Source organism: Vigna unguiculata, chromosome 10, assembly GCF_004118075.2.
Source record: "Vigna unguiculata cultivar IT97K-499-35 chromosome 10, ASM411807v1, whole genome shotgun sequence".
NCBI classification, from domain to species: Eukaryota; Viridiplantae; Streptophyta; class Magnoliopsida; order Fabales; family Fabaceae; genus Vigna; species Vigna unguiculata.
In genome coordinates, this window is record NC_040288.1 from 23,002,493 (window position 1) to 23,018,516 (window position 16,024).

General features: G+C 32.9%; 1 protein-coding gene across 1 annotated transcript; it reads left to right on the top strand.

The window, feature by feature from the left end:
- Positions 1–8,411: 8,411 nt before the first annotated feature.
- LOC114167508 (protein trichome birefringence-like 3) lies at positions 8,412–11,514 on the top strand. The gene is made up of 6 exons (XM_028052606.1): positions 8,412–8,577; positions 8,737–8,983; positions 9,612–9,780; positions 10,010–10,209; positions 10,798–10,956; positions 11,078–11,514. The coding sequence occupies exons 1-6, from the start codon at positions 8,436–8,438 to the stop codon at positions 11,406–11,408; spliced, it is 1,248 nt and encodes a 415-aa protein (XP_027908407.1). The 5' UTR covers positions 8,412–8,435; the 3' UTR covers positions 11,409–11,514.
- The last annotated feature ends 4,510 nt before the right edge of the window (positions 11,515–16,024 follow it).

Consider the following 16,024-nt stretch of genomic DNA (forward strand, 5'->3'; position numbering starts at 1 on the left):
TGAGTTGCTACAATAGGTTCCCTTGGGGTTTGAGTGGAAGTTGGTGTCACTGGTACGTTGGTAGCAATAGTAGAGGTGTGAGTTGCATTATTGGTTGTCCTATCAGTTGAGGTAGAAGTGTGGCTACGTCGTGATCCCTTTCCTTTTGAAATAAGTGTAGTAAGCTTGATTCTTATCCTTAGTTGGCCAATGGCAAAGAAGGTGTCTCTGTGGAAGAAGATGAATCCTCTATGGTTTCCACAACCACAAGGTTAGGTCCTTTTCTCTTTTTAGGTGGAGCATTAGTGGCCTTCCCCTTCTTGGAGGTAGGAACCTAATGAATCTCCTTAAAATGTTGACTTTGATTTTGATTTGATCTCCAATTGTTGGAATAGTTGTTTTTTCTCCTATAGTTGTTTATGTAACCTCCTCCTCTTTTTAAATCTTTGATGTAAAACAATGACCATTTTGGTGTTCTCTAGAGAAAAAAAATCACATCTCAACACTTGTTGCGCTAAGCCATGAGGTCGTGGCTCAAGTTGTAATTTTGTCATTTGCTTCTTCAGTTCTTCCATTTTTTGGGAAATGATTTTATTTTGTTCCAAAATGGCATCCTATGCTTCTAACTCCAGAATTCATCTCTTGGAAGGTTGGTTCCTACCATATTGAACTTGATGGTCACTAATAGCTAGTGATTCAATAATCATTATGGCTCCTTCAACATTTTTTAACATCATTGTTCCTCTTGCAGCCTGAGTCCACTGTAAAACATGTTAAGCTGTTCTATGTCACCAAATCCATGGTTTGCGCATTTCTTTAATAATGCCTTATATCTTTCCCATGGTTCAAAAAAATGTTCATCAGCTCCTTAAGAAAAGGTTGTCATGGCTAATTTGCACTAATGTATTTGGAAGGAGGGAATGTAACATCCTAGCCGGAAATTACTTATTAAAAATAAGTAAGAAATGAAATTTATAAAACATCACATTTATTACCGCAATTTCCAAAAACGCAGAAAATTTCAAACTTCACACATTGCATAAGTAAAGTTTAAAATCGCAATATTCAGTCATTACAAAACCGATTTCTCCAAAATAAAAGTTACAAAAGGAAATTCCATAATGAAATCTAAGAAAATTGTCCCATAGTGATCCCCACTCCGTCTCTATGCCTCTACATGTTCACCTGCATCAACATTTGCTCCCATGTAACAAGTTACATGATCATCACCACACACACACAGATAGGATGAGCTCATTTAAATAAAACAAAATAAATATAATGTTAAATACAATCATCTCAACAATAAAAACCCGGTTAGTATTCTTCTCCCTTTTCCTTACTTCTCCATTTCCAGCACTTGCATTAAACGTCTATCATTTTTATACCCTTTAGGTGAGATCAATGATCTATCTTTGCTGCACGACTGTCTACTCACCCCTCCGACCACAATCCACCACCTGATAGTCCACACGTGGGAATAACTTTGCCACAGCATCTCACCGTGACACCAAGTGGAGTTTCCCAAAACAAACATAAGTTTGTAGTTGTTTCAGACTACCAAAGCTCTATCAGAATGCTCTGAAGAGGGCAATCACCCGAACCTCGCCGTACGAGCCACTGGACTTCCTAAACCACCAGGCTACAACCTAGAGTGGTCACGTGTTACCCCAATACGAGTTGCACTTGTAACTAGGCCCTCAGCCAAAGCCTCACATCATGAACATCACCTAAAGTTGTGTAGAAAACCCTTCCTCGCGCTCCATCACTGAACCCAAAACCGCCTGGAGCGCATCACACGCCGCTAGGCGGAGTCGGGTTCTAGACCGCCTAGCGGGCATCACACACCGCTGGGCGCCAAGCGCTAGCAGAATCCTCACTGCATCATCACCGCTTGGCGGACTTCACCCTGCCGCTAGGCGCCTCGCTGTCCGTCACCGCCTGGCGCACCCATCTCGCATCGCCAGGCGCCAGCCTCCTTCCAGGCCTTCTGCTTCTCCATTCCGCCTGGCGGGACTATCCCTGTCGCCAAGCGCCCTGCGCACAGAGCGAATACTGCCACTGGTTTGTGACTCTACCGCCTAGCGGCTCGCTCACGCCGCTAAGCACTATACAGTAGTGCAATGCTACTAGTTTTTGGCACTTAAAATAGATCCCAATGGACCTCAAATCATACAACACACCAAATTATAGAACAATTATGGCACCATTATGAATTCCAGTTCCCGTTCTATAACTAAAATTATAATATACATATTCAATCATGTTGTCAACTCAATTATTATCAAATTCATACACCCTCCTTCGTGAGCTACATTAGTCATACCACACATACCTAACATGATCCAAGGTGATAATTATAATTAATAATCATATAGAAACTTTGTTTCTTTCCGTTAAAAAAAAAAAACTAATTGGCAATAGATTTGTGAAGCTACGTTGCACCTTCCAATTTAATAAACAAGGTTTATACCAAAATTAATTAAATATTGGTCACCATAAAGTAAAGTTCTTTCCTACTTTATAAGTATTTAATTAGCATCGTAATAAATCATAACGTAAATATTCCTATATATACATATATATATATATATATATATATATATATATATATATATATATATATATATGATTACCACCACTTGTAATTACGCCTAAAAGAGAAAGAATCTTGGCCTTTTTCCCGAAGTGGGCTGCACCGTAGTCATAGGAGAATTATACTTCTAACCATAAGCTTAAATTTCAATTCTTTGCTTTTCAACTAAAAGGACGTAATGTACGTATCCGAAATTTGCACCCAAAAAGCCTTAAAGAAAAGGGATTGGAAAAGGCTAAGCCACTTTTACATGTAGTTGACGTAGGAAAAGAATAATAAATTGTTCACATGTGGGCCATGGCTATTCTACCACATTAATAACATTGAGAAATGAAACTAATAAAAAAAAAAACAAAAGCTAACCTCTATATGCACCCCATACATTACTTATACACCCATTTTTCCATACAAGCCACCCAAACATATTTTTATACCTCCTTATATGTCTATTTTCACCACTCCTATCACCTAAAATTAGTTTAATCATATGTTGCCATGTGGCATCTATCCACTCCTAAATTTACCCAATCAAAATATGTCACATCATTATCTTCTTGCCATCTTCTCCAAACAGCCCAAATCTTGAAACAACCCAAACACACTGGAACATGCACTAGTGCATTAATGACATTTTACTTCGACTATTATGCCTCGATTCCCCCAAAAACGAGACATATCAAAACGCGGTGGCACTTTTGAAATTTTAGCGGACTTTTATGCCTCAGTTCGAATAATAACCGCTGCATAAAAGTTTATATGCCTCGGTTCATATCTACCCAAGGCATAAAGCCTGAAAAATAATTTCAAAACTCCTGCTCTTTTCACATTTTAAAATTGGACGTTGCAGATTATGTCTCGATTTTTAAATACCCGAGGCATAAAGGGCTTATGGCCTCAGTTGTGTACTACCCGAGACGTATAAGTTAATTAATTTCAAAAAAATAAAAACTATTTTAATTAAATTACAGTAGGTTTATGCCTCGATTGTAATTGAACTGAGGCAGAAGGTGGTATATGCCTCGGTTGTAACTGAACCGAGGCAGAAGGTGGTATATGCCTCGATTGTTATTGAACCGAGGCAGAAATGTTTATTTAGGGTTTAAAATTGGGACAAATCTTCTTCTTCCTCGCGTGATTTTCTTCTTCGTTGAGAGAAAGAAGAAGCCTCCTCTGCGTGCGCCGCTCCCTTTTCCTCTGCATCCACTCCCATCGTTGTTCCCGCCATTGTAAGATCATGTGTCCACCACCTCTTCCACCACTACTATTGTTGTTGGACGAGGGAGGCCGCGACCTACATGTTGAAATCACCACTGGTTCGTGGTTTTTTTTCTGTATTTCTTTTTATTTTGGATGAGTTGGTTATGGCGCCTATATGTGTCCCGTGGGTTAGGGTTTCGAACGTCGATGTGTGTGTCGAAGTGGCAATTTGGCTCACGGTGGTTCAGTCGTGGGTGGTTTCACGTTTTCTATTCAGATATGGTGGTGAAGAGAGGTTGTTTTGTGGCGGGATGAATGAAGGCTTCGTGAAGTTGTTCCGACGTGATGTGATGGTCAAAGATGGTGGTAACAACACACTGGCGGCATTTAGGGTTTTGAATGGTGGTTAGGATTTCTGATTTGGGAGAAGGTTGAAGATGATGATGTGGCACACTGTGGTTGGTGTAGGTGTATGTACAAGGATCATGGCTATGTGTCATGTTGTTATTAGGTTAGAAAGTACATTTTTTTTAAATTTGCGATGCACATTAGGCCTCGGTTCTCTCTAGAATCGAGGTAGTAACCCTCGTATATGCCTCGGTTCATAACCGAGGCATAAACATATCCCTTTTTTACCTTGCCAGTATATGCCTCGGGTCTAAAATCGAAGCCAAAAATTCAAAATAACCACGACATAATCTCTTCCTTGCACTAGTGATGCTTCATCATGCTGGAATCCTCAACGCATTTGCATCATTCCAAGAAGATTGAATCAGTTTTCTTTCACCACAAGCGAATCGTAAACCCAAACAACAAAATGTGACAGTAATAGTGAACTAGAACGTGCAACCACCGAGGAACCACCTATAGCCACACATCTGAATTAGAAAACCTGAGCGCCTTCATTGCTAAACCTCTCTAACGCAAAGAAACTCTAATTGTGAGAGAAAAAAAGGACTTTCCATGTGGCAACCCTCATTGAATGGTCAACGTTTTTGAAAGATTGCATAATAAGGAATGTGACTTGAGTCATACTAGAGTTTTTCGGTGTCTTTGCTACAATAGCACTTTAACTGCTAATAGACGCAAGTTTGACCCTCGTGCTGATATTGGTGTCTTTTTGGGTTTTAAAATCAATACAAAGGGATATGTTGTTTACAACCTCAAAACCCATGACATAATTGCTTCCAAAAATGTTGTGTTTTATGAAAATGTGTTTCCTTACTCAAAGCATTCTAATAAAATCAATGATAGAGTTAAAAAATCTTTTCCTGCTTCTCAAAATTATGAAGATGATCTTAATATTGAAGAAATTGACAATACTGAGCTAAATTCTAAACCTAATGATGTTGAACCCACTTTTGAAAATACCAACTCTAGCGATACATATTCTTCTAATAACAATCTTGAACATGAACACATTCAAAGTGATGATAGAAATAATCGTAATATCAGAAGAAGAAATCCCCCTTCATATCTAAAAGACTACCACATGTTTTGTACTGTTTCTAAAAATATAAGATATCCCATTGAAAATTTTATCTCTCATGATAAACTTGCTCCTAGCTTTAAATGTTTTATATGTTCTATTGATCTAACAAAGAACCTAGTACCTATGAGGAAGCTGTTAAAAGCAACGATTGGCGTGTGGCTATGAATGATGAGATATTCGCTATAGACAGGAATCACACTTGTACCATTACCACTTTGCCTAGTGACAAAATAGTTATAGGGTGTAAGTAGGTCTACAAAATAAAGTACAAATCCAATGGAGATATTGATAGATAGAAAGCTCGCCTTCTCGCAAAGGGGTATACTTAGAGAGAAGGATTAGATTATCTCGATACTTTCTCACCAGTTGCAAAGCTCACAATGGTTCGCACCTTGCTTGCTCTAGCTGCTGCAAGAAATTGGCACCTTAAACAGTTAGACGTCAACAACGCTTTTCTACATGGGGACTTGAACGAGGAGGTTTACATGGAGTTGCCACCGAGACTTCAACCAATAGGAAACAATCAAGTATGCAGATTACACAAATCGTTGTATGGGCTTAAACAAGCCAGCCGCCAATGGTATGAATTTCTTTTACTTCATGGTTATAAACACACGAATGTAGACCATTCCCTTTTCATCAAGATTATTAACTCCAAAATCACTATTTTATTAATATACGTTGATGATATTGTGTTAGCTGGGGATGACTTACAAGAAATAAAAAGCATAACCACTCTTTTAGATCAAGCTTTTAAAATTAAAGACCTTGGGAATTTAACCTATTTTCTTAGTCTTGAGGTGGCGAGGAATGCAAAAGGTATACATCTCTCTCAGCGGAAATAAGTTATAGATCTTCTACAAGAAACCAACATGTTGGCTTCTACTCCAATTTCAACACCTATGAATTTTTCAAAGTGTCCTTCTACGAAAAATGGGGAAGCTTTATCTGATCCTACATCATATAAAAGACTCATTGGTAAGTTAATATATCTCACTAGCACACGACTTGATATCATGCATGTCGTTCACAATCTAAGCCAATATGTGGCTGCCCCCACATCCAATCATCATCAAGCTACCCTTCGAGTGTTATGTTATTTGAAGCAAGCTCCTAGATTAGGGTTGTTCCTTGACCCCAATAGCGACTTCAAAATCACTTGTTTTAGTGACTTTGACTATGCCAGATGCCCAAACACGAGAAAGTCTATCACATGGTTCATCATCTACCTTGGATAATCATCCATCAACTAGAAATCAAAGAAACAATGTATAGTGTCTCGCAGTTCCTCTGAAGTAGAGTATAGGGCTCTTGCATCAACCACTTGCGAGTTATAATGGATCCTCTACCTTCTTTAAGACCTTAAAATCGAACACCCACAACTTGCTCTTTTGTTCTATGATAATCGTTCAACTCTCCAAATTGCATCTAACCAAGATTTTCACGAACGCACGAAGCATATAAAGATAGACTACCATATCGTTAGAGAAAAAGTTCAAAATGGCACCATCAAGCTTCTTCCCATCAACACTAAAGATCAACATGCTGACATCTTCACTAAAGCTTTAGCTCCTTCAACCTTCCATGGGCTTCTCTCCAAGCTTGGCATGTTAAATATACATGCTCAGCTTGCGGAGGGCTCTCAGGATATGCAGAATAACAACACCTATGCAGAGTAACTGCACCACACTCAACATAGTCAGTTTTCAGTTTTTCTGTTATTTTCTCTTTCAAACTCTTTCTATAGCTTTGTTTTCTTTCCTTTTTGTATCATTCTAACTTTCTATTCAGAAATAAATTTCTTTTCTCTTGTCTATTCTCCTTTCTCTGTGTTAACGTGTGCTACCATGCATAGTCACTGTAAAGTCTTCACAACCATCACATCAAGACTGGGTTTCTCTAGTATCTCATAAATCTTAAGGGTAATAGAAATTGTAAAAGTATGAAAACTGACAAAAGATGTTTCAGAAGGTGAAGGAGAAGCAACAAGATTGATAGTAGAATAAGTGGACGACATTTTGCCAAAAATAAAATGACCCTATATACCATGAAAGACTTAGAGGAGATAAAAAAAAAGGGGGAAGGAAAGAGAGAACTATGCAAAGATGAAAATTGTATGGTTATTACACAAAGAAACAAGAGCTATACAACTTAAATAGAGATACAAGCATAACAGTTTTATTTTAAATTACTAAAAATATCTTAATTTATTTGCTATTCTATTTTGAAATTTAACAATTATAACTCTTTTATTGTTTTGATATTCATGAGAATAATATGTATATCCTTTTAATATTATATTCTTGATAATAGCATACTTTTTTATGTGCTCATGAATTGCTTGAACCGATGAATAATATTAATTTTCTATTTGCTTGCATTTTCCTCATACAATATTTAAACCTTAAAGAACATTTGCTTACTTTTATAGTATCTTACGTAATTCAGTTTATTTATTTTGAAAACCAATTCCGCTTTTACACTCTCCTTAATTATTTTTCCTTCTACTCTTTCAGTAATTCATTTAACACTCTATCTCAATTTGATTCTAATTTAGGTCACTCTTTTGTTTAGTATTTATTGTTCATCTCTTAACATATAAATATTTTCTTCTCTGCCAGCAGAAGTTAAAAAAAAAAAAAAACTGGTGTAAGGGTATATCAGCAATGATCTCAAAGAAGAATGTGCAAATTTAATTAGTAAAAATTAAAACTTACCACAATGGTTTAAGATTATCAAAACATAAATCAAAAGAGTATAGCAATCAATACTCAATATCAGAAAAGTAATGTAAAAATTATAACTTATTTCTCACTCTTATTCAGCACAAATCATATGAAGCAAGAGATTAGAGAGATTTAACAAGCATTCCAATAAATTATAATTCTCACACTTTTGACACAGGTAATAAGCAAATCACAGAAAAACTGAAGAAATGCATAGCTTCCAGTTACAGGAACAAAAGAAGAGAAGCAGAAAATGAGTCACTCTTGAAGTCATTTATTTACCTCCAGTATACTTCAGCTAAATTTATTTTTTCCCAATGCCAATGATTCAACTTCACTCATACTCAAAAGACCATGAACAATTTCCATCAATTAAAACTTTTTCCTCCAACATTTAAGCTTCAATTCCCTCAACCCCATCATCAGAATCACTTCAGGAACAATAATGAAGCCCCCCAGTGGAAAATTTCCTGTCATCAAAACCTGTGTTCTACTTTTCCTTGTCATCTTCTTGTATGCAGAGAGTTTCAACTTATTAATTTTCAACCTCAAACCTTGTCCTACAAACAGTGGCAAGCCTAAATCCAGTAAGTCCTCAAATATTCTGAACATGTGTTGTTTCTTCTGGTGTTGTTATTTATCATCCTTCTTCAGACAAAACTTTTGTCAATTGTAAAATGAAAGTGGAAATTGTATTTGACTCTAATGCATATTAATGATGTCTCATGTTGTGGTTTGTCCAAAAGATGATAAAAAGACACAAGAGATGGTTCCTAATCCTAATGCTGGATGGTTTAACGATGGATTTGTTTATGAGCCTGAAGAGTGCGATTTTAGCAACGGAAAATGGGTGTTTAACAGTTCAATAAAGCCTCTGTATTCAGATAACAGTTGCCCTTATATAAGTAGGCCTTATTCTTGTGTCAAGAATGGGAGGGTAGATTCTGACTATCACTATTGGGAATGGCACCCAGAAGATTGCCCCTTGCCCAAGTAGGTCTCAAACTTCATAACATGCCTACATATTATTATGATTGCAGAACTAGTCTTATCTATCTTTTAACTTTCAATTTCTCTCCTCTAAAAGACATTCATTAGTAGTAATCATAGATTATCATATAAGGTTTCAACTATTCTCCAAGCAAAAATTATTAGGCTATTTGGCTTAATAAGTTCTTTTTTTCAACATTTGAGTGGTTCCTTCCATTAAATTGTTGTTGACACTATTTAGAAAGTGATCACGTGTGAGTAAATCTTGATGTATACTTATTCAATTCTTCACTCTATCTGTTTCTACTCACTGCATTTACTTTCTTCGGAGGTGACTGAGAAGATATGGTGAGTAGAAACAAAGAGAATGAAAGGTTAGAGAACCGAAAGTCACGAACACTTGTTTACCTTAAAACCGATTTAATGGAAGGAATCACACTTATTTCTTTTAAATAATTGAAACTGAATTGAGGAGAAAAAAATTTGAAAAGATGACATTGAATAAATCACTTAAATATTGCAACAAAAATCTTATTAAATTATTTTAACATAGTTCAAAGTTATCTAGTTTGAAAGAATATGTAGAGTAGTTTCTTCTATAATCAAAATTAAAAATTACAAAACTTTATAGGTTTAATCCAGAGTTAGCTCTCAAGAAGCTTGAAGGAAAGAGGCTGCTATTCGTAGGGGATTCACTGCAAAAAAGCCAATGGGAATCCTTTGTGTGTATGGTTGAATGGATCATACCAGAAAAGCAGAAGTCAATGAAACGAGGGACTCATTCAGTCTTCAAAGCAAAGGTATTGATATCATAGATTGATGATGAATCATGTAGATTAAGCACTAATAGGTTAAACATATGCAACTTGATTCTGATAACGTAAATGCAAAATAAAACATAGAACTAATAACAGTGATTCTTAAATCAAGATTCATGTAATATTTTTAATTGAAAATTTAAGTACAGTCTTAATTTTGTATACTCTGTCTTGAAAATTCAAAAACTATTTATCCTTGTTTATCATTTAGGAATACAATGCCAGCATAGAATTCTATTGGGCACCGATGCTTGTGGAATCCAACACTGAGTTCTTTACCATAAGGGACCCCAAGAAGCAGATAGTAAAAATTGATTCGATCATGGATCGTGCCAGAAATTGGACAGGGGTGGATATCCTTGTTTTCAATACCTATGTATGGTGGATGAGTGATATTAAGGTTAAAGCACTGTAAGTACTCTTTAATTTGAACCTAGCTAAATGCTCTTACATTCACCTAAAATAATTTATGTGGATAATTATATTTTTTTATAGAGAATATAAATGTGAGTTTAAGTTTCACATTAAATAAAAATGAGAAAATTTAATACCTTACAAGAAAGCCTCATAAACTCATGATGATTGTAAGATTTTATATTAAAGGTGATGTCAAGTTTCTAAGTTTAGACCAGGTGGTATTGGTGATGAATCTTCTCGGTGAATTCCCTCCAAAAGAAACCCTTAATTTTCTGCCACATTCATTCCATTTTTGTTCATGATCATTTTCTTCCATCAAAACTAAGTCATCTATGACTTTGATCTTCAACCAACACCAAAGGTTGAACTAACTATTTAGTCATGTAAGTAACTCTTATTTAGGAGAATCACTGTAATATAAAAACATAAATCCAAAGCTTATTGAATGTGATATTCAAAGCTTGATGCTTTTTACATGATAGATTAACATTCTAGTTGAATTTTCCTTTTGTGTTTAAGTCATGACACTAGTTTAATCAAAGGGAAAAAAAATGTTGTGGCTAATGTGTGTCTTGATTGCAGATGGGGTTCATTTGGCAATGGAGAAGAAGGATATGAAGAATTGGACAATCAAATTGCATACAACCTAGGTCTAAGGACATGGGCCAACTGGGTTGACTCAACTGTTGATCCAAACAAAACCAGAGTTTTCTTCACAACCATGTCCCCAACACACACAAGGTCTTAACTTTAAGCTTTATCTTAATTTCTTCAAGTTTTAGCCTCCAAATCTGAACCTTAAAGCAATGATTTGAACTCAAGCAACTCAAAATTTTTTGAAACCAATGTGTGATGTTTTCAGAAGTGCAGACTGGGGCAAGAAAGATGGTGTGAAATGTTTCAATGAGACAAAGCCAATAGGGAAAAGGAAGCATTGGGGAAGTGGGTCCAACAAGGGCATGATGAGGGTGGTGGAAAAAGTGGCGAAGAGAATGAAAGTGGCAGTGACATTCATCAACATAACTCAGATCTCAGAGTACAGAATTGATGCTCATTCCTCTGTTTACACTGAAAGTGGAGGAAAATTACTGAGTGAGGAGGAAAAGGCAAACCCTAGAAATGCTGATTGCATTCATTGGTGTTTGCCAGGAGTTCCAGATACTTGGAATCAAATATTTTTGGCAATGTTGTAACAAATACAAGTGCAAGTCTATTATGCACATGCATGCATGAATTTTACTTTATCTGTGTTCTGATATGAAAATGTCTTAATTTTAAATAAATACTTAAATTACAACAGGGAAGAACAGTATAACATTAATACATTTGAGTGAGACATGTAGTAGTGTTCTTAAAGTTCTGTTACTACAATTTTTTTTTTTTGTAGAGTTTTCATAAAACATATATAAAAAAATGAAATTTTTTGTTACTTTTGTATACATATTTTTCAAGTTTAGGAGAATTTGTTAGAAAAGTTTTATGGAATACGAAGAATTTTAATAATTAATGTTTGGACGCTACCAATCTTCTCTAAATATATATTTAGTTTCTAAAGTTATAAGTATTTTTATTTTTAGTTTTTAAATTTCAAACTGATATTTAATCACTATTATTTGAAAACAGATGGTTTATTCATTCTGTTTAAAGCTTTCGTATTTGAACATCGTCAAAATTGAATATTCTTGAAAGAAATAGAAATATAGCATGATTTAGATATCAAGAACGCAAAATCAAAATAAATTCCTATATAAATTATCTGTAGTTTAATTAATAGCGTAAGCGAAATATCTAATAATATTTTTGCGAAAAAAAGGGGATTAAAATATGATTTTTAGTTATGGAATTAAAATAATTAATTTTAATTTTCGGGAAGTATAGCAAACTTACTTTAAGTTTAAAGAAATAAGAAACTGGAGCTATAAAGTTCAATCTGGCAAACGAAAGGCACCGCATTATCCAATGCGCAATATAAAATTATCGGTATCATTATCTATACTTATTAATGAAAAGGATTGACTATGTAACTTTCTCGTAACTTATCTTGTTGTGTTCATATTTTTGTATTGATTTTATATTTACTAATATAAATTATTTTAGAAATTTTATAATTAAATTTTAAAATTTAACTAATCATCTATAACTATTATTAAGGAGAATTGACTTTGTAATTATCCCGTAAATCTTTTTTCATGTTTATTACATTTCTTTATCGACTTTATCTTTATTAATATAAATTATTTTATTATTTTATTTTCTAAATCTTATAATTTCTCTTAAAATGGAATTAATTATCTATATATATATATATATATATATATATATATATATATATGTGTGTCAATGAGATTACGAGAGTTTCGTTCCTACATACCGAATGTCAAATTTGGATCCCGAGTCATTACATATAAGTGCAATATTTTGTTATTTTATTTTAATAAATTAAGGTGTATTTAAATTAATTTTAGTCAATTCCTAATTTGAAGTAAGAATATTAGGTGTAGTGGAACAAACTTTAAATTATATATAGATGATATTATTAGGATCAATTATTACATTTGAAGTATGGTTTGTTTTGTAGTATGAAGTTTTGGTCTCTAAGTATTGAAAGTGAAAAATATATTTAAATTGATCTTAACTTCTAAGTTACGTAGGACGATTAGATATATTGTGATAATTTATTTTTATTTAAATTTATTATCAAAGAAATTTTGAAGGTTAAAATCTTAATTTCATCCTCTAATTTTCATGAAAAATTCAATTACATCTCTTATTTTTATTTTGTTCAATTTACTTCTCTAATTTTTTTAAATGATCCAAATATGTCATTTTAGTTAAATTGATATTATAATTTATACATCACATCACTCCACTAACAAAATAAAATTAATTTAAATAATTTAAATATTTAAGCTAGGTTGTTTGGGTGAAGTGATTTGATATGTTAATTTTAACACAAATATAACCATAATATAGTGAAAATGGCCTAATTGAATATTTTTTAAGATTAGATACTCAATTCAACAAAATAAAACCTAAGGATCTAATTGAATTTTTAATAAAAATTAAAGGACCGAAAAGAGTATTTTAATTGATTTAAAATCATAAGTTCAAAATAAAATAATTATTATATGAGATAGTTAAAAGCATAGAATTTATAAAGACAAATTGATTTGTAAAAAGTGAATTATATGGTTATTATTAAGTGAAAAAATATATGGTTATTTCTAAGTTAAGAAATTAGATATTTTCTTTTAGTTGAGAGATTGTCCGTTATTCAATTATATTTGTTAAAATTTAATTTCTGAGAATGTATAAAAAAATCATTATAACATAAAAACTAACTTTAATAATCTCAACTACTTAAAAGATTTGTTTCGAAGTTTTCTTTTAACTGTTCAATTTGCTTCCGATATCCATGCTCTTATTTGTGTTAAGAAAAACATGGCACTGAATTTTTTATTGGGCCTGAACTCTGAACCAAATCCAAGCTCATCAAATTCAGCCTTTGGGCCTGAATACTCTTAAATTACGATTTTACCACTGGAAACCCTGGTTCACGTTCGATTCCGCTATATATATAACAAACCTTAACCCCAACACTTCAGATGGTCGAAGGTTGCAGTTTTCCTCTGTTGGTGTTCTGTTCCCAATCTCTTCAGTTTGATATTCTGTTTTTTCTTCTTTTCTCTTTTGTTATTTTACTCGTACTCCTGTTCTGTTCCCAATTTCTTCAGTGAGGTTTTGGTTTTTCTTTTCTCTTTCGTTATTTAACTCGTATTACTTTTTATTCGTTATCTAAGTGATTTTCTTAAAAGTGAAAGATTATTAAATTTTGCTATTTACCGTATGGTTTTACAAATCCGTGGTTGTTTTCTGGAAATCGTTGCCACAGCCAATGATGTCTGTCGTAGGCTTGTACTGATACTTGATATGATTGGAAGAATTAACTTCCAAACACTAAGACACTGAGGCTTCAATGATTTTATTATTGATTGTTTTTATTTGAACTGTTAGGTTTAGGTTTAGGTTTGTACAATGTCAATATTCTTGCAAATAATTTATTGAAGGCTCTGAAGTTCGAATTTCGTATTGTTTTATGTTGTTTTTGTTTCAAGATTTACTTTGGTTCCAGCCTTCAGATTTTTAAATGACTATTATGGATATCTAATTTGTTGGTTACTGTGAGTTTTTCCTATATAATCTTTTATGAGATGTTTGCTATATGTCATTGTCTGCTATTTTAATTGGGAATGTTTCAAAATGATCACAGGAGTAACAAAATGGTTATGTTTCTTGTATTCTCTAGATCATGTTAATAACTATAACAGTTATTTAAAGTAAAATATGTATGATTTTGACTGAAGTTGTAAAAGTATTAATTTTAAGCTTATTGTATTAGGTCACTAGGCTATGATATTTTTATGTAAAGTGAGAAATAATCTTTTTTTTTTACTGTAATGGTTATTTTACATGAAGTATCAAAATGAATAATTTTGAAAATTTTACGAATATAGCCTAGGTTTGAACTGTAATTAAGTCAAATATGTCTTTATGTAAAGTGAGAAATAAACGATTTTTTTACCATAATGGTTATTTTGTATCTAAATGAATAATTTTTAAAATTTTACGAATATAGCCAAGGTTTAAATTAAACTGTAATTAAATCAAATATGGCTTTGATTGTTTTATTTTTAATATGAATTGAAGTTGTGGAGGATCAGTACTGTTTCATTACAACGTAAAAAAATGATTAAAATTTGATATTGACTCATGAAAATGAGACAAAATAAGAGAAATGAGTAGAAAATCTTGATTCTTTTAATGCCACAAGTTCTCACATGTGGGCTTCAGAACTGCGACAAGAGGTACCGAATGAATTAGTCTCTTCTGAGTTTGAGATTGTCCTTTCTTTAAAAATTCAATTTTTTATTTTGAAAACCAATTTGTGCTCTACTCTACCAAAAAGATTATATTAGAAAGATGCAGAGAATTTACTAAAACATTCAACTCCAATTTCTAAATTATGTTAATTAATTTACGTTATCAACAAAGATAATAAGGATGATGAAATGAGGCATTAATAAGTATGATAATAAGGATGATGAAATGAGGCATTAATAGAGGTGAATTTAAAAACATTATCACGTTGTAGGTTGCAAGAACTGGTCTCCTTTACTTTTCTTTCTTTCTTATCTCTTTCCCTTACTCTTATTTTGTGAGAATACAATTTTGAATATGGTATCGTAATTCTTATAAAACTAGTTGTTAAAAAATCTAATAGCTTTCTTATACATTTGATTTAATTATTATCTTTCCATGACTACCACAATCAAAAGCACATAATTCAATCTATATTGGACATTATAAAAGAACGAAATTATGATATGGACTAAAGATGCACAGTTGATTGTCTGAACCTAATATGACTTTCAGATGCAATATCATAATTTTCGTATTTTTTAACAATCTTGATTATTTCAAAGATTATACTACAATAACAACACAATAAACGAACTCGCCGATAAAAAAAGAAGAAACGAACTCTTGTTTAAACCAAACACTCAAACCTGTCTCTTTGTTTCAGCAGATGCACTGATTTACATTTTTTTTTTTTTTGCTTTAAATTTCTCTTCAATATTTATTTGTTTTTTGCATTAATTTTATTTTTACATAAATAATATAAATAATAATGAATATAAATAATAAAAATATTTTAATTATATTAATTAAATATTTTTTAATTTATAAAATCATTACACCATTTATTATTTTTCATCTCAAATATTTTCATTTCTCACGTCTCATCCAA